General features: G+C 36.0%; 1 protein-coding gene across 5 annotated transcripts in view; it reads left to right on the top strand.

Moving 5' to 3' along the window:
• LOC126896578 (puratrophin-1-like) overlaps window positions 1-19,126 on the top strand; it is a 104,666-nt gene that overhangs the window by 76,629 nt on the left and 8,911 nt on the right. For all 5 annotated transcript variants that reach the window (XM_050669490.1, XM_050669491.1, XM_050669493.1 and 2 more), the window contains 6 exons: window positions 468-558; window positions 627-707; window positions 787-903; window positions 1,110-1,318; window positions 2,566-2,704; window positions 3,266-3,388. In XM_050669490.1, the coding sequence (XP_050525447.1) occupies window positions 468-558; window positions 627-707; window positions 787-903; window positions 1,110-1,318; window positions 2,566-2,704; window positions 3,266-3,388 (760 nt within the window). The remainder of the gene's footprint in view (window positions 1-467; window positions 559-626; window positions 708-786; window positions 904-1,109; window positions 1,319-2,565; window positions 2,705-3,265; window positions 3,389-19,126) is intronic.

The following is a 19,126-nucleotide window of genomic DNA, read 5'->3' as shown; positions in this document are numbered from 1 at the left end:
TGTTAAAAAAAACATTTAATATGGTTAATGTAACCTCTCCTGCTCTCTTAATTTTTTTTTTTACGCAAAATCTTAACACGTTTATTTTAAAGCGATTACAGCATTTTTATTAAAAAATATATATAGAAATACTAAGTAATACATTATTATTAGTAATACTAATACAAATAGCATTCCGATTTTCGCACAGAAATAATAATTGATTACAGTTAAATTTATTGTTCACATCTCAGTCTATAGTAAAGGTATTTACATTAATGAATCACCGGAATACAATTTCATTTAAATTCACTGTAAATATGAACAATCTTTGTACGCAAGACTAATGTTTGTGTATACTGATAAAATGTGAACTTATGACACGTGTGATTTAATCATTCATTTATTAGTTATATTATTCATCTATTGACTGATATAACATTTTTATTCATGAGAAAATCGTAATAATAAAAGCTTATCGTTTATAGCAACGAAAGAAACTCATCGCTGACCATTTTGGTGCATGAAAACAGCTACGCTACAATAGAATTCATTGATCGTGTATTGGTTTTGATAAAGGTAAAACAGTGTGACAAGTTCTAACAAACTCAGTCGTGAGTTAAAATTAATTATTTTTCTTTCTGCAGCATCAAGCCCGAGTGGACAAAGTGATCTTTTGCACAAAGCGACACGCTGAAGGGAATAGACTGAAGCACAGCCAAATTAGGGTAAGTAAAAGTTTTACCGACACGTTCGGCGAGATAAATATATAAAAAACACTCGATTCACCGTTTTCTTTTTATTCAGTGCTATGCTGTCAATTCGTATAACGACCTTTTGAATTTCTTTGAAGACAATCAAATCCCGACTTGTTGTGGTGGACCATACACTCAAAATCAGTTGGAATGGATAGACTTCTATAAGGTGATAATTCTCTCCATTATGCGCTTCTACTTGTCATACGAATTAGATCAATAGTCGCCAACTATAAGTCACGATGTGAAAGTCGTACAAAGTGTGTGATTTTTAATCGTGAAAAACTGTAATTGGTAGACTATATTGATTGTCTTGCACATGCACTTCTCTCTGTGTATAATATAAACTGAATTAATGAATTAAATTTTTGACAGGAATTAGAGAGGCTTTCTTATTTGTGTCAAGTTATCGGCAATCGTCTGATCACTGCTTTTGCATACATTGGTGAGGACCCACAAGAACGATCAGCTATAACAAAATTTTTAGATGATAATGACATCAAGAATTTACTTCAAGATGCCAGACAAAGTATGGATGTACTGCAACAACATTCTCGGTGGTTAAACGAAGATAGATTTGTAATGTACGAGTAAAATTTTTCTTCGAGACTTGAAAACCAAAATTAGTGTTTCCCAAATAATTTTTATTTTTAAAATATAATGTTCTTTAAAAGTATTAATCCAATTGTTATTAGCCAAGAGATAGTTTAAATGTAATTATTATTTAACGACTCTGAAAAATCAAAATTAATTTACCCTAAATTATATAGTGTTATTTTATTAGTTAACTATTTTATTCCAGACATATAACGCATAACGAGTTAAAATAATAATCATAATAAATTTTATACCACAAAAATACTTTAAAATTTATCTTATATTTGTGTTACTTAAATCCATATGCTGATATTCGAAAAAATTTGTTTTTTTAACATTTTTACAATTTGTGTAGAAGGATGATTTCTAATATGTATAAAAAGTTATGACACAATAAGTGTATATTTTGCATTTTAAAAATGACGGTTTTGATTAGACGCTATTGGAAATTAAAACATTTTTTTTTTTTCTGATAAAATTGAATTAATAGCTTTTGGAAAATAGTCTCACATATGATTTGTATAATAAGTAACATTTTTTTATTGTGTTCTTATAGTTTCCAAAAAAAATTTGACTATTACATATTAATCTTTATAATAATTTTAACTGTCATTTTAAATATTTCCTTTGAATATTATTTGATTAAAATGGAACAAATTAAGTTTATCATTTAAATAAAATAGGAGTATTATGTCACTCATTTGCAATTAATGAAAAATAATATTTAATGACATAATTCGTAATAAATAATTTTACAAAATTGTTATAAATAACATTAATTTCTCTATTTAATTTGATGACTTCAGACGTTAAAAAAGTAGTGTAAATTATTTAAAGGGATGCTGTATAGCCAATTTTGTCATTTCCTTTTTCTGATTTGTTTATAGTAAACTTTTATGTTTTAACTATTAAACACTATTTGTTAGTAATTTGATGAAATAATACTTTTTATTTTTACTTTTGATAAGAAAAAATCTTAATAACTCCTCTTGTAATTATTTTCTTGAGCTACAACTTTTACATAATATTTATAAGTTAATGTAAAATCTTATAAAAAAAATTTGTTGAGTATTCTTTTCTTAACATTATAATGCTTTAAAAATGTATTGATTTGAGCTGTTGAAAAAAATAATTTTTTGAATTAAACTATTTATTCATATTAATATTGAAAAATATATTAATTTGTGTTTACTAAGTATTATTATTTTTATATATAATAAAAATTTTATTTTAGGTCTAATTTTGAAGACATTAAAAAATCGCACAGTGAAATTGACGATGCTGCTGTTCAACTCGAAGAACTTTTATTAATTAAAAAGAATAAGTTGTTACAAGCAGCTAGGGTAAGAGCCTTAGAAGCAGAAACCAACGAGGTATAGTTATTTATTTAAAATGATTGAATCTCCCCTACAAAGGGGGATATAATAAAATACTCTATTATAAGTCTTATTAATGTTGATAACTTAAATTAAATAATTTTCACTTTTTAAATTATATATAATTTGATTTAATTTTTTTCTGTTTCAACATTTATTTTATAAATATGTTATTTTCTTTTATATCGTCATTTGTAAAGTTTTTATATTTTTTCCTTGCCTCACCATAACCACCTTTACTGTTATTTCGAGATCTGTAATATCATTAGGATTTCTTATGTCGATTTAATATAAATTTAACGAGAATCTATTCCTCAAATTGAAAATGTAGTTCAGTGTTAAAAAACTGTGCGTGTGTTTGTCTTTAGCTGATACCAACCTATATGATTATGTGAGGAAGGCAAAACACATTAAAGATTAATGCGTTATGTGTATTCATTTTTAAGACTTTCGTAGAGTTAATATTAGTGGTGGTGACTTGAGGTCAAATAATGACTTTTTGACTAACGACAAGGATGTGATGTTCGCTGGATTTGTAATTAATTTTTATTGTGTCAGGTCATCTCGTGGCTAACCAACAAAGGGGAGCATACTCTGGTTCAGCATGCAGACTTGGCCAATAGTTTACCAGCAATCCGACAGCAGGAACAAGACTTTGAAAAATTTTACTTTGTGTCTATGGTAAGTTTATTAAATTTTAGTATTGTTTAATTTTCTTTACAAAAAGCAGCGTGTTGAAAATCGCTTGTTTCATTACATTTTCAAAATATGAGCATTTGAAAGTATATTTCGATTTGACAATCATATTAGTTCAAGTTAGTTATTAGATTTATAATCTATAAAAATATGTTTTTATGAACAAATATTTATCGATGAACTCACGTTATGTCTATTAGGTAAATGTGAGTTAACAATAATTCGTAAAAGCCTTGATCTCTTCGATGTTTATTAGACATGTCTGGCTTTTTACATTTTTACAAATTACTTAATTGAAATTTTCATCTGCTTAAAAATATTTATTTAGAGTACATCAGATACTGTACATCTGAGTAGTGTAGTTATCTTATAATTTTACGTATTTCGGATGGTAATTAAATGTAGTTTTAAGAAGGTTATAGTTGATTCAAAACATTTCTTTATGCGTACTCAGTTAAATTAGACTATAATTCTTGATGAATACAGTCACTAGTTTATGTTAGACATAACTGTTACGTCTGTGCACTTAGAAGCAGCTTCAGAACTAAAGAGTTTTATGATGACCGGTACCATCTAAGACCCTAATCGAAACCCCGTAGCTCGTTTATTCTCGGAATGTTTACGATCGATTATACGACTTAATGTACATGATTTTTTTTTCTTTCTTTTTTTTCCGCGATTCCCGGAGATTTTAAGGTGTATCAACAGAGCCTGCGATTCTCTACTCCCTTGACGCTACGGGAATCCTAACCTACCTGTTTATATGCGTATGTTCTTATCGCATTCACCCTTAGACGATAAACGTGCGGCTGTTTTTAAACTATTACCGGCTGGCGCCATTCAACGAAATCTTGACAGCACCACCACCGAGAGCGAGTGGGGGCGGGTATCCTTTTTTCTTCATCTGTATGCCGGTGGCATGGCCGTGTTCGGGTTTCCTGTCTCGGGGTTGACGCGGCAGTGTGATCGACGCGTTCTATACGTACGGTGGTTCTTTCAGTGTATAAATCCGAAACGAAGGTAAGTTAAATGTTTTTTTTGTTATTTGATTTATCGTTGAAACGAAATACTCATGAATTGTTTTAGTCCTTTTCATTTCGAGTTTACTTTGAAAATTTTCCGTTATTCCATTTAATCCGTTTGTTTCTTACTTACTTTTCTTAAATCAAATCGTCTAACGTAGAAATAGATTAAATCCAGTTGTTCCCATCAATTATTTAGTTTACAAATTCGTTGTCGACAAGTAGCAAACTTATTTATTAGAAGTCATATATCCGTTAAGTTGTATGCTTTTAATAGCTCTTAGGACATTGACAAACAATTACTGATGCTAGTTTTCTATACCTTTTATTTTGAATGCTCGTAGGCAAGCTTTTGTTATTCCCATTGAAACGCTCTGCACAAGCTATAAAAAGTTTAATTCTCGATAGTAAGCGTACTGAAAATATTGCAAAAACGAAAATAACATTACTCTGCAAAGAGTTATTTAGGCAAACACTTCGACACCGGCGTACATTTTGTAACCTATATCGAATAACGTTGATTGATATTGTTCATCTATGATATGATATTTTTTTCTGGTTTCGGACAGCGATTTCAACTGTCGACGGTTATGTAGCCCTTGTTTATTGGCGAAAACAACGTTCATTGTTTGGTTGTTTTCAGTAAAATCATGGAAATTAGAAGCACGTGCGACGGTTCTAATATCACCTTTTGTGCGCGTTGTCATACAATACCAGGCGACTGGGTGGGCGGTTCATAACGCACGTCGCACTCAAGAGAGCGGAAGCGGCAATAAAGATTAGGGTAGGCCATCGATTGTGTAAAATGTGCCGTGCGCGGAGGCTGAAAATGTGTTCGAAAATGACAAACATATGCGCAAACATATAAGAGACGTGTGCTGCGTCTTACTACACATGGTACTTTATGTTTAAAAGGTATAACCTTCGGGTGTACCGTTAATTCAGACGACCACACGGTTGATTGTCGCAGTATTGCGGTGAAATAATAATGTAAAATTATTATTACTAATTTTCTTTTGTGTAGTCGGTTACAACAACGGTCATTAAAATATAATGCATGTTTTTTTAATGAAAAGAAAAATATTACCCTTCTGCTGCGTAGCTTCACTGCATACAATAGGTGCCGTCTATTTTTACATGTGCAGCAGTTAAATTTTCAGAATAAAAACATACACAACACTGGTATTTTTTACACAACAAAAAATCCTCTTGATCGACCGCATAACAAATTTGATGTCCTTCTATTGCGCGTACAATTACTACAACGATTGTACAGGTGAATAATTTCCATGCAATCACGACGACGACTATTGTATGGATACTTTTTTTTGGGCAGATGTTGTTTTGTAATTAATTTATATGTGTGTCTGGAGATGTAAGTAATAAAACATCGTTTAGTGTTTAATGTGTATTCTTTAGTCAATAATATTCTGATATATTTAACAAATTAGCGCCGCGATTCAAACTGGTTGATTTTGCGTAAGATAGTATTTACATAGCATTTATTTCCGGGTCGTTAAAAAATCGTACTCGACTAAAAATTATAATCTTCACCAGAGCTGTCGGCCTACAGACCTTATATTCACTGAATTAATTTTTGAACGTCCAAAACGCAGTGTACAATCGTTGAATTTCATTAACCTCTATGGGTTTCATTCATTCTACTTTTTAATAATTTCATTATGCGATCGTATGAAATTAGTAACGTCCAAAATAAAACAAGTTATGATTATAACGATTTTAATTCCGCAAACACAGAAATGAGTTCAATAAAAGACCAAGAAATTCTTATATGCTTGAAAAAAAAACAATTCTGATATGAATATCTCGTGCTTACAATAGTAAGTTATTGTAATCAACTTGAAATGATAACGATACTTAATGTTATTTCAAATCAATACATTAAGCAACGTCTTACCGCTAGTAAAATCAATAGTGTAACTAAATATGTACAAAGTTATCTATAACAAGCAAAAGATTTGTAACGCTATTAATTGTAGCCTTGGTAATTTTCTACTTAGACAATACTAGTCAATCTTTATATGGTCCGTCCTATTTTTACTGTACTGTCATTACAGTTCACTATGTTATGTATGTTTAAATATATACCGAATGTGACTTCGTATAATTACTGTCGGTGCATTTTTTTTTTTACCTTGTAATGCCATTTTTATGTGTCATTATAATTGTGCAAAACATCGTGTTTACATTTGTAAAAATTATGGTCACTGCGAATTACGCTTGACCAATTGGGATCTATCTCCAAGGGAATTTTCACAAATGTGTATGTGAACAAATGTTTAATTGAATTTTTTGGTCATCGTCCTACGTTTGAGTAACTGGCCACCACCTCGTTTGCATACAGTTATTCGCCTTCGCTAATATTTGTCAACGTAATTCTTCTACACATTAGCACTTAATCTTTCCTTATGTCGGCAATAACTTCTGTTAATGTGTAAGTAAATTGCTTTGAGGACGAGTGTCGGTGTCGTCCGGAACGCGTTGAACCGCTACGATTGCAATGAAAATTAGTGAAAGTGTTTACATACTATTGTAGTGACCGCGTAAAGACATGTGTAGCAGAACAATGACGGTAAATTTTATCTAGAACTGTGTGCCACCGAGTGCGTTTGCCATCGGAATTCATCGAGGTGCGACCATCATTCTTATGCAACGCCTTACAACCGCTCATCGGTATCACACACTTTACACGTTCCGTTAACACTACGGCGTGCTCGGCATTTTGGATATTCGGGTTAAATTTTTTTATATATTTTAACCGGATTATGAATCAATGGCCCCGAGACGTACCGCTCTGTCTCGTGTTGGCCCGTGCGACCAACTAAACGTAGTGTTGGCAAACGTTCTGCTGAGAGAATACGATAACCGGACGAGGTGTCGGATTGAACAGTTGTACATAATTATCAACATCGGAGACCACTTGAAAAACGACTTGAGTTTATGTCGACATTACTCCGCACCGGACGAATCCAGTCAAAAGTTTTCCATCGCGTGTCACACAGTTCTCGGCGTGTAATTCGGAAGTTACATCTCGAGTGCGCGTACGTTGCCATCTATTAGACAACGACACTGTTCATCGAATCTACACGAGTTCATGTCGTCCATGTGATGATGTGATGGACTAGTTATTAAACCTAACACTCGATATTCGTGTATTAGGCCATAAGTAATATTGTGTTGCATTATTTTTACATCGACGACATTCCTTCTATTTCCAATCTCCCCACGGAATTCTGCTGTACGATTTCCCGTGACCACCAGCTAATGCCTATGATTGATTAATTAGTAGTTGTAAAGTCTCGAGAATTGTTTTCGAAGGTAAACAATAATTACGTTACTGCCATACTTGTAAATTTATTTGTCATTTGCTCGAACGTTCGGAACCTTCCTCGTTAGCGTTGCGAGTAATTAAAAAACAATATAAATTAGCCAATTAGTTTTGATGACCTGATCGTGTTCGCTGTTTCTTTTTTTTTTCCCTCTTGTCCTTGCGCTTCCAATTTACTCTTCGCCGTCGCCCGTTGAAGTGTTTTGCCCCAACAACAGCTCGACGCACTCCATAAATTGTCTGCACGTGCTCCGTCATAGTCCTCTATTTTACGAACAATAATAAATTACTAATTATACGAAGCAGATACGCCTATTTCAGTCTCTGAACTTCTCACTCTACACTGTTCAGCTCGCCCCGAGACGTCCATTTTATCCTATTAATCACTTAGCCGTCAAACTATTACACAGTTGTACCGCTTTAAAATCAAAACCGTTGCGTTAATTCGACTAGGTAACGGTATTCGCACCAATGTCGAAAAATCCAATCGACCAATGTCAAGTGTACACTTGACTTTGAGGTAATAAATGAATTTTCCATACTCTGGTATGCATTCTTTTAGTTTTGATTAAAATTATCATTGATAGAAATATCGCGTCCTCAGTATATTCAAAAACAAATTAGAGTCCCATTAATCTGTGCAGCTCACGTTTGTTTATCTCGGTCCCCTCTCATCCTTTTAACTCAACTTATAATGAATTACCCTTGTTGTTATACGATCCGTTGTGCCAGACGGAGTTGTTCAAGTTATAAGTTATAAGTAATTACTAGATTTCCGGAACGCATTAGTGATTTATAGATATTTTTAATAGGTTTTGTTAATTCGATAAATTAAATAATTAACTTGTATTTTAATGGCCAGAACATATGCGGTTGAAAAAACTGTTTTACTCTAGTGAAATTCAATGAACGGAATATGTTTAATAATTTTCATTAATTAAACTAAACCTCAATATGTACTTTATCTGATGTGTTATAACGTATACCGCCTTTGATCGTCACAGTGATAAGAAAGTGCATATTGAAAATTATTCAAAAGGTGTGCTCATTACGACCAGTGGCCGCAAATCATATTTTCGTTTGATTATCTCAAAATTAAATTCAGTAACCTCTTATTATAATTATATTCTTGCGCAAATACTGAGTGTATTTAATTAACGGTATGTTTCTTTTCGACTTACGTACATGTGATATTGCACAAACTTAAAATAATTTCATTGCTACGAGTCTCACCGTGTTCCCACCGTATCTGAGAATACAACATTTCAGATAAGGTTAATGATTTCGTACTAAATGTTTTACTACCCGGGCAGCTGTTCTAAGTTGGGGTTTGTGTGGTTATCGGTTTTGCATGATTAGTCGTTTGCTACTGTGTTTCCGGCAATTCTAACTTGCGTACGAAATAATGAACCCTAAAAAATAGTTGCGCGCATGAGCTTTTGTCTTAAACCACATGAAAAAAAATCTGATATTATTGTACGCGTCAATGGAATGACACTAGAGGTGACTCGTAAAAGAGACTACTGACAGTGCCCGCTAATTTAAAATCGGTGTTGACCGAAGAATGTATAAACCCAATTACTATATGATGTTTGGTTAAAATTAAATCATAAAAAATAGTAAACTATTTTTATTCCGCTATAACCGTATGTAATATACTCTGGCAATACTAAAAACGCAATTTGTATACAATCTTACTAAGCAAATTATATACACTACTAGTTTAATTAAACCGAAGGGAAAAAAATAAAAATACACGTTTGAGCAAATTTAATTGACCTGTAACATTATCGATAGTTTTTTTATTTCGCCTAAAGTGAAAAATACTACAACATATTTTATTTCATTCATAACTTGCTAAATGTTTATTAATCGAATAGTTCCAAGTCCGACACATAGTAATGTCTATTTAAAAAAACTATTTTTTAAATCCAAAAAATTGTTTTACATAATAGTTATATAAATTAGAATGAATTTTTTATGTCGCTGTTGAGTGATCTTGAAAAACCTTAGTAAATAGATAGATGTTGTTTGTAACAACCATGTTGGTTCTGCGACGCTTTCATTCTACTGGCTAATACAAATAAAAGAGACAACGCCAAAACTTCACGCCAATCATCGAGCCCATTCAACATAACCTACGGGACCTTGCCGACCGCCAAGTATTGTAACGAGACGTTTCCGGATCTAAAGTATTGTCCGCGTCGCCGCCAACTTCAGATGACTTTGATTTTCCGAAATCCGTCGCGACCATCACACTAATCGAAAAGCAATCCACGTGCAATGGTTTTTTTCGCCATTATTGTGCTGTCACGCCAACTTGTTTTTTAGCTCTGTCGCCCGCCACCGTTAACGTATTCTCTGAAATATATTCGCAGATATGTTTATACATTAAATATATATCGCTTGTTTTCTTTTTGTAGCGATGTCGACGACTTAAACACGTCATCGTTGGCGTATTGTCGTGTGGGATGTACTCGCAAGAAAGCTCGAGGGGTTCCAAAACAAATCCGCAACGCGATCGCCCTACAATAATACTCGAGTGCTATGATATCGTATGTGAAGTTAACCGGCGGCGAAGGAGTGTCCCGCGGTCGAAACCGTGCACGACCTTGCGCTCCGGCCGCCAAGAATGTTGTCGTTGTCGTCGTCGGCGGCGGCCGGTATACCGCGGTAGCGGTGGGGCACACGGTGAACTGTTGCGGCTGCGGTGCTCGACCGCGATCAGTCCGATCGTCGCGTTCTAATCGGCCGCAACGGTGTTAACATTGACGTCTTACAACAGCTGTTATCGTCGTACCCGTCATGCTGTCGCGCGATTCGTTTCGCTCGGACAACGGACGATCGATCGACGCACCGTCGGAACCCGGTGGTGACTATTGTACTTTGTTGTCGATCCGCGTTTACGGTAAACCCGAACTAAATGTGCCTAACGCGTTTCCCGGTCGACCGCCGGGTCGTTTTGGTGGACCCAAACGTCCCTCGGCACACATTCACAGGAGGGCCTCGGACAGGCGAGGAGCCATGCGTAGAGCTTACTCCACACCCCCTAAAGTATGTAAAAAGCTCCGAAAAATTACTTATTCCGTGTAGAGTTTATTCATTTCTGAGTTACTTTAGACGCCGAGAACTGTTTCTCACGTCATTGGCCTTTTGGTTAATAGTTTTTTAAATCTAATCGTTATCTCATTACTGTTGCCTGCGACTTTTTTGCGCAGTGACATTTATATGTGTGAAACCATTAACTATTCGTTGCCAGGATGTTGTGTTTTATCATTAATGACTTTACCGAACAACAATAGTAATCCCAATGGACACGTGAAGGATAAGTTCTCGGCCAAAATATTCGAGTACGCGGTCTGTATCACGTCATCGACCATCGGTGGGTCGTTAACAGAACGGATTTACCGGTGGGCTGTCGAATCTCGCGAGTTCCATACGTGGGATCTTGTTGGATATAAGTTTCTCTGGTTTTCGCACAACGTAGGTATTCGATATTGGCGTGCAATTTCAAAAATCATATTTATTATTTATAAGCCCTTCCCACGTTTTATTTTTCGATTTTTGTACAACATGCTAGAAATGGACCGCCAACGGATTTTCAAAGCCGATCAGTGGGGTATTAATTTTGTTTTCGTTACTTTTGTAGTAATCGTGTACTACTACCAAGTCATTGATGGTATAGAAATTACGATAAAAAATTAATTACGACCGTTTAAACGGGCGCAATGATTTCTATTTTGGCGCATTGTCTGTCGTCTCTGTTTTCTCTGGTGCTCGCTAACGACTTGACGTCGCCTAGAGTAACGCGTATAGAGTTATTTTATACCGGCAGTACAAGTCAAAGCGACTGCAGCGTGAATCCTAAAAAACACCGGCTCATTATGGTATTTGTGATTAGTAATTAAACCGTCGTTAACGCCGTGGCCCAGATACGACGGCGTCCGTTCTCAGGGCAAAAGTGAAATACGACCGTTTCGACGAAATTCGATTTTTAGTCGGACGGGTATCAATTATGAACCACATCTCGTATTGGTTTCCACTTATGAAAAGCGCAGTCGTCTTTCGACGTTGGTCAATTGAAGGGAACGCGCATAAAAAGTCAACGATACTTGTAATAAAAACACAAGAATCGTTTCTCACAGCCTTCGACTTAATAAGATTGCGCGCGTACACAAATTGAATACGCCGTACCCGCGTTCTCATTGTGTATTTCATAAATACCGCAGAGTATTCCGTATAAGTATATCGTATCGAAAGTGTACGCCCTTTTGGGTTACCAAACGTCCTTGCGGCTATCCGCACACAGCTGCTGCGGGAGGTGTCACGAACCAGTCGACGGCCCATACCGTTTTATCGAATCACCGCAAATCGTTTAATTCGACACGACAACTGGACGTAACTGCCCGACGGTAGTCGCCGATGGTTTAAACCGATTGTTTCGCCATCGTTACCCGAAAAAGCTGCCGGGTATTATAATAGATTTCTCGGTGGGACACTATAATTTAATCGTTACTCGGAGGTTAATTTCCCGTCTCGGCCACGTTCGACCGCTAGTTCCGCAAGCCCGTCTCCTCTCCAAAGCGGTTATCATCTCCTGCACTCTGTCCGCACCGTCGTTGTCTTACCCGACGAAAATATTCGTATGTAATTATTTTCCGTTCACGGTATAAAATCGTAATAGCCGTGCATGTGATAGATGCCTCTCCTCGTGTAGGAGAAAAATAACTATGTGTGTAATATACGCCTTGTACGACAATATAATAGTAATAATATGTGTACACAGTGTTGTTTTGTATACACAATGATTGTGTAGCGACGTGTCCGCGTTGGTGCGTCGTCCCCGTCGAGCCTTCTTCTCGCTCGTTCTTACGACTCGTACCGTTGCGGTGTTATTGTTACTCAGAAGTAGAAAACTGCTCGGCGTTACCTTTTCAAAAACATGTTGTGCGTACGTGTCAAAAATGTTCAATGTCGGCAGGACGTGCATTGCGAATCCGGCGTGTCTAAACGCATGAAAAACGATAGCATAAGTTTGGTGGTAAATTCGCGCAAATGTTTTATTTAGCCGTCGTCATTGTAACAGCGTTTGTCCGTTTTCAGTTCGCTCTCCGCGCTTCCTTTTTTATTTATTTGTCCGCCAGCGATAGTCTACCGCCCCAATCGACATGCTGTGGAAACCGATTGAACTTTCAACCGACAATAATGTATTCTGGTGAACAAATACTTATCCTATGAGTGGGCTGCTAATGATTGAAAACCCAAACGATATCGGCCGTTGGAAATCCGCGTCACCGTGTGTGTAAATAAATCGGACCGATTACAGTCATGCCATTGGTACGATTACATAAGGTCGATTTGAGCAGCAGCTTACACGTATTCACATTGTCCATATTAATAACACGTATGCTTATGCGGCTGATCTCTCTAACCATTAATGTGCATTGTGAATGTTTGTAAATAATTTAGTTATTAAATAAACGCACAAGGAATTTTTATCCCAAAGTTGTCTAATCGTAAACCGCTAAACGACATTAAAATGATGCAAGCTAATAGCATTAAAAAAACCAACAACCTCGTGTACGTATCCCGAACAGCATCATCATAGACTGATTTGTTGCGCAAACCCGACGGTCAATGCTCGTACGCGTATTGAATGTAGTCGCATAGGAAAGCTAAATATCATTCCGAACTGGTCGTTCCCGTCGGTGTTTTCATTTAAGATAAATTATACGATTGAAACAGATAGTCTTCTATTGAACGAAATGCGTACGTATTGATTTCATTTCAATGCACTCCTCGGTAGACGTCCTATTGTTTTTTTTAATTGTAACCATGAAAATATGCATATGTACGATCAGCATCGATTTCGTTTGTTAAGAAAACCGATCGGCCGTCCTCTTTTGCACCTCCGTAAAATTAAACTGCACTTTGTTCGGTGTACTCGACAAACGCATTCATCTCCGCCTCTATCGCCCACGCGACAATGACGAATACCGATCGGTTTTAGCGAATCGTGACACCCTTGTGGTTTTGTCCAGGTCACCTAGTGGATATGCAGACGTCTTCATTAAGAAGTCGTGTGCCGAACGAGTTCGATTTCGAATTAACGGCAGAGCATACAAATAAGAGGTGTTTCGACCGTCGTAGGAAGACGAACTGGCTCACTAGACTTGTGTTGGGCGGAACACCGTCCAAATACGAACTACGACGTTTATAAGAACGTACATAGTTATAATAATCCATGACTTACGTATACAATGGTCGAGTTAAACACAGTCCGCACACGCCTACGGGTACCTATAGAAATGTGCGTACAGCGTTGTATAAAATGCGTTTAAAATATATGGTGTGTATGTCGAGAATGCCCGATGTCAATGACTTCCCCTCAGTCGTGTAATCTTCTTATCGGGTGTAGCAGAAAAATAGGAGGATGCGTTCGTTTAAATCTCTCGGATTGTTTTCTGCTACACATGAAAATCGCAGCGCGCCCATTTTATCCGAAAATCCTTCGCGGTTAAGAGAAAACGCTTTGACACAAAATTGAAATTTTCTGTTGGTCTTAGCAATTTATAATTACTGTGTAATTCTACAAGGTGACCGACACAGAGGCGCCTCGACATGCCGTATTATCTATTTCGAGAACGGTGTTTATTTTGCAGGAATTCAGGCCAAAATGGCTATGCTTCGAAATTATAATTAGCAATTTTTTATTCATATCAATTGCGTTGTGAAAAATCGGCCCCAGAGATTACAAATTGTGATAATTGCATTGGAGTAACCGTCTTAAACGTTAAACTTGGCCTCGGCATGTCGTCCGGCACCGGACGGTTTTTTATTCTTATTGCTACCGACCGCACCGCGTGTGAGAGACATGGAATAACATTAACCGTACTAAATCTNAGGGCTCTCACATGGAATAACATTAACCGTACTAAATCTCTTTGATCACTGGAAACAATAACGATTGACACCCATAGGCCTGGAACACGGACNGTGAGAGACATGGAATAACATTAACCGTACTAAATCTCTTTGATCACTGGAAACAATAACGATTGACACCCATAGGCCTGGAACACGGACACTGGATGGAGATGGCACATTTAGGACACTCCCGTAGTAAACGTAGTATTTAATATTCCAATTGCGCTCGTGCGTCGTCTAAAAAACGCGGTACATGTGATGTTCCCGTTACCGTGTGTAGAGTTGATGAAATTTTCTAGGTCGGACGTTTTTCAAATTTCCAGCACGTCCGCTGATTACGACCATTAGTACATGCTGACGAATACCTTTGGGTTTCCCTGACGTTTAGAGAGTTTATACGCGTTATTATACTACAACAATATTAGATGGTGTTGTGCAATTGTAGCATTTACTTCAATTGGTTAAGTTAACACAACAAATCATTTCACATTCCATAAATATCAAACAGAAATATTATGCCTGTTATTTATTCATCTTTATAAAATACACTTTCGATTAACAGCGTTATCCGACTAGTTTTTTCTATTTAATTAACATCGATTGTTGTATACACATTAATGCCTATAAAATAATTATAATCGAATACATAACAGTACGAGATTGACTGGTCTCTGCGTTCTTACGAGAAACTTGTAAGGAATCGCTGACATAACTAAAAAAAAATAGTATTGTTTTCGTCGACCTGATTTTCACACGGTCGCCGAAGACAATGCAATATTTATTGTAACCCGCAAATAATTTGTTCGAAATGAATCTGTTCAATGTTGACACTTTTGTTCGATTATCAGCTAAACTGAAACCGAAGAATTCGAGTAAAAAAACTACACATCTTTTTTGGCCATCTCCTTGTGTGGTTTAACAACGTTTATGTCATAATATTTTACTTTTCACGTCCGACTTGAGTTTGCGTAGGCCCGTAACGCATTCTGGTTAAGGTATACATACGGTTGGCGTATGATTTTCGGGACTTCCAAAGTGTTTAACCTTAATCCCTAAGGACTCGTACGACCAACTAGAATAATCGTAGGACGTTTTATCCTGTTTGTTCCCATCCTAGGCGACGCATAAACCTAAATACAAATAATACAAAAAAGAATTTAAAACTCTGTTCATTACCCGTGTAAATGATTTAGGTTTATTGTTTTTTAAATGACCATTTAACTACCATAAACCGCATAAAAAGTCATATCGTGTTTTATGATGCATTTTTACTGTATGTTCCCGAGACGATTTATTTGAAAAAAAAAAAAAAATTTAAACTGTTTTATTGTCCGTGTTTGTTTGAAATTTGTACATTTGTATAATTACTTTCACGCGCAATAGACAAAAAAGACATTGGGACAATTTGGGTCGTGAATTTTCGCTTTGCAAACAGTTGTCTATCGTTTTGTTTTCGGTCGATTCCCTGACCTTACCGTTATCTCCCGACTTATTAAATGAGAAGTTTTTTCAAGAATCTCGTTGTGTTCCATCGTAATTTTGGCGATGAATACTTGAGTGCACAGTGCCGAATAGATGTCCTATTTCCGCGTAGAGTTCGAACCTGTTGAACCCGAACGCGCCTGACGGGCAACGCGATTCGGGCAATTTGAAATGACTCCGATACGACGTTATTATAAATTTGCCAATGTATCTAATATATTGTTTTCCCAGGAATATCCACCGTCAGCTTTTTTTTTTTTTTTACTTCGAATTATATTCCTATGCTATCAGAGTATCCGAGCACACCAGTATTGTTCGTCAAACCGACGGTAGTGCACGCGTCTCCCACTGGTATGATATTATTTGAAGTGTATTGTTTTTTTATACTGAATTATTGCTAAACAGATTGTTTTTCGCACGTCGCGTGTGTTTTATTGCGTTTCCAGAATCATCAGACAACCAACTATCTGATGGGCGTATCATGACACACGGGTAAGAATCACTTTGTTGCGCGAACACTTGACCAATCGTGCGATTTTTTATGAGTAAAGTTCTGTGTTTAGTAGCGATGGGCGTCACGCGCACTCATATAGACCGTACAAAGTCTCCCCGAGGCCTAAGCGTGACCGAACAAACGTCGTCCGAATGTTCGTTGAAAGCGTTTTGTTGCCAAACTGCAACCACGCTATATGAAACGCATTCGTTTTTATTAGGTATAATAATAACTGACCCTAATAACGCAGTCTCCGAGTACCACGGCATTTGATATGATAATGTTGGATAGCTTGTCAATGCACGTGGATCTGAGTGTTTGAAAAGTGTAATTCAGCTTTGTGTGTTCTAATCGAGTCGGTTGAAAGTAAACCGGTACGATTGTTGTATTAATTTATGACGGAATAACGACGTTTGGGTATTATGCGCGTGTAATGGCTGTTAATTTATTTGCACGAACACCATGTCGTTCCATGAAACATTCAATTGATCGCCAACGTATTATTGTTGTTAATATTATCAACATGATAGAGTTTTGTAGCACATAAAAAAAAGTCTCCGCGCGGTACGGAACGGGGTACGCGGTACAGAACGTGACGGATTCCATACAGGATATTGACGTGGTGATGAATTATCATTAGTAATTAAAAATTTGTTTTTGAATTTTTGTGCGCAGTGTACTCGATGATAGTGTGCTGGATTCGCTCCAGCGTTAGTTTCATAAGATTCTTAAATTACGGATTAGCAATAATTACTAGAGCGGCAATTGTAACTACCAAAACACCTATAATTACTTAAATGTCATGTTACCGAGTTAATCTGATACCCGGAAACCCTAATTTTACAAAAGTCAAGATGTCATCGCGACGTTTTTGTATTTTTATTTTACCTAGGATCTCATTAAAACTGGTTAATGTCAAAACGTCTCAACCAACAAGTGTTCGGCAATTATTTTTAGTGGGTTACAAGTTTCTGAAAAGTTATCAAGTCGTATACATCTATTATTGGCCCTCAAGAATGTAATCAAACCGATTTATTGTACATAACATGCCGGTTTTGTTTATAAAGTGCGTGAATTCATCTTGTTAGAACTGTAAAATATTTGTACTCGAGTGTTTAATACAAAACGCAATGTAATTTTAAAATGTGTCAACGGACTGTTATTTTCATATATCTTTTATTTGATTAGAATATTGTTATTGCCTTAGTCAGAAATTGTGCTGTACATTTGAATCGGTTTGACCTGAAACGTTTAAAACAAAGCCACTGTGATTTATCGTATTAACACTCTATGAAAGTAGGTAAAGTAACCTAACGTTAAACCTCAATATTTTGAACATGTTTTATGGGAATTTTTGCAATTTGACCGAAAGAAACGAATAAAAAAAAAGAAATATAATTGGTTACGCGTGCGGTTCTGCGGTAGGTTAATAATACATAATATAGTCGTACAATTCAATTTTAGTATTAGTGCATCGATTATTTTTGTAAGATTTTTTCTAGAAAAATAATCAACAAATTATAATTACTAAGACATTCGTTGTTATGCGGCGGGCAGTCGATGTCAACAAAAGAAAAATAATAATTTTTATTTGATTTTAAATATAAACTTTTTACGCTAAAAGCGCACACATGAACGAAAACGCCATGACCGCCGGCTGCTGCAGACAATGTCCGTGCGAAGAGCAACGCAAAATTTACATACAACCAAAAAGACCGGAAATGTGTCGACCCAGTGTGAACTATTGTCCGCAAAACATACCCGTCGAAAAGAATACAGTGTACAGGCACGTTCTAAAATATAAATTCGACCGGCACATCTTAGTATGTAGTTCTAAAAAAATATATTTGAGTCACGACCGAATGGCTGTTGTGTCGTTGTTACACCGGGCCCAGTATGTGTACATCGGACAAACTAGTCGAAGGGGTTATTGGACGCTTGTTCCTCGATTAATTCTTTTTTGATCGTATAATACTCACTAATCGTACGCAATATTTATGTTTAATTGACTTTCGTTGACATTGCGATGTCACTCCGAGTCTCGAGTCATCTACTAGTTTTATTAATTTCCCGGTACGTACAGGCCGCAATCAACTGTGAAAACTTATTATAAGATTCGAGACTGATCGAGTAACCAATTATTGAAACGCGGATTTTATATAGTTTTCAATAAATAAGAAATTTATATCGTGTGTTAATTGATTGAATTTTATACGTCATAAATTTCATTTCATTAACTATCAGTTATCAAAATTGAGAAATATTTTATTACACTCATAAACAAAACTGGTACGGGGATCAAACGTTTTGTCTCGGATAAAAACCAGAAATTAAATGAGCAGACATTCTCCATAGAACTAGAATCAATTTACCTTAAAGGATTCGCAGAATCAAATATTTTATGTATTTTGATTTCTCTGCAAAGATTGTTATTGAAATAGTCTCCAAGT

This window comes from Daktulosphaira vitifoliae, unplaced genomic scaffold (assembly GCF_025091365.1).
Source record: "Daktulosphaira vitifoliae isolate Bord-2020 unplaced genomic scaffold, ASM2509136v1 Scaffold_1, whole genome shotgun sequence".
Classification (NCBI taxonomy): domain Eukaryota; kingdom Metazoa; phylum Arthropoda; class Insecta; order Hemiptera; family Phylloxeridae; genus Daktulosphaira; species Daktulosphaira vitifoliae.
Note: the sequence above shows the minus strand (reverse complement) of the source record. Positions and strands in the feature narration are given on the sequence as shown.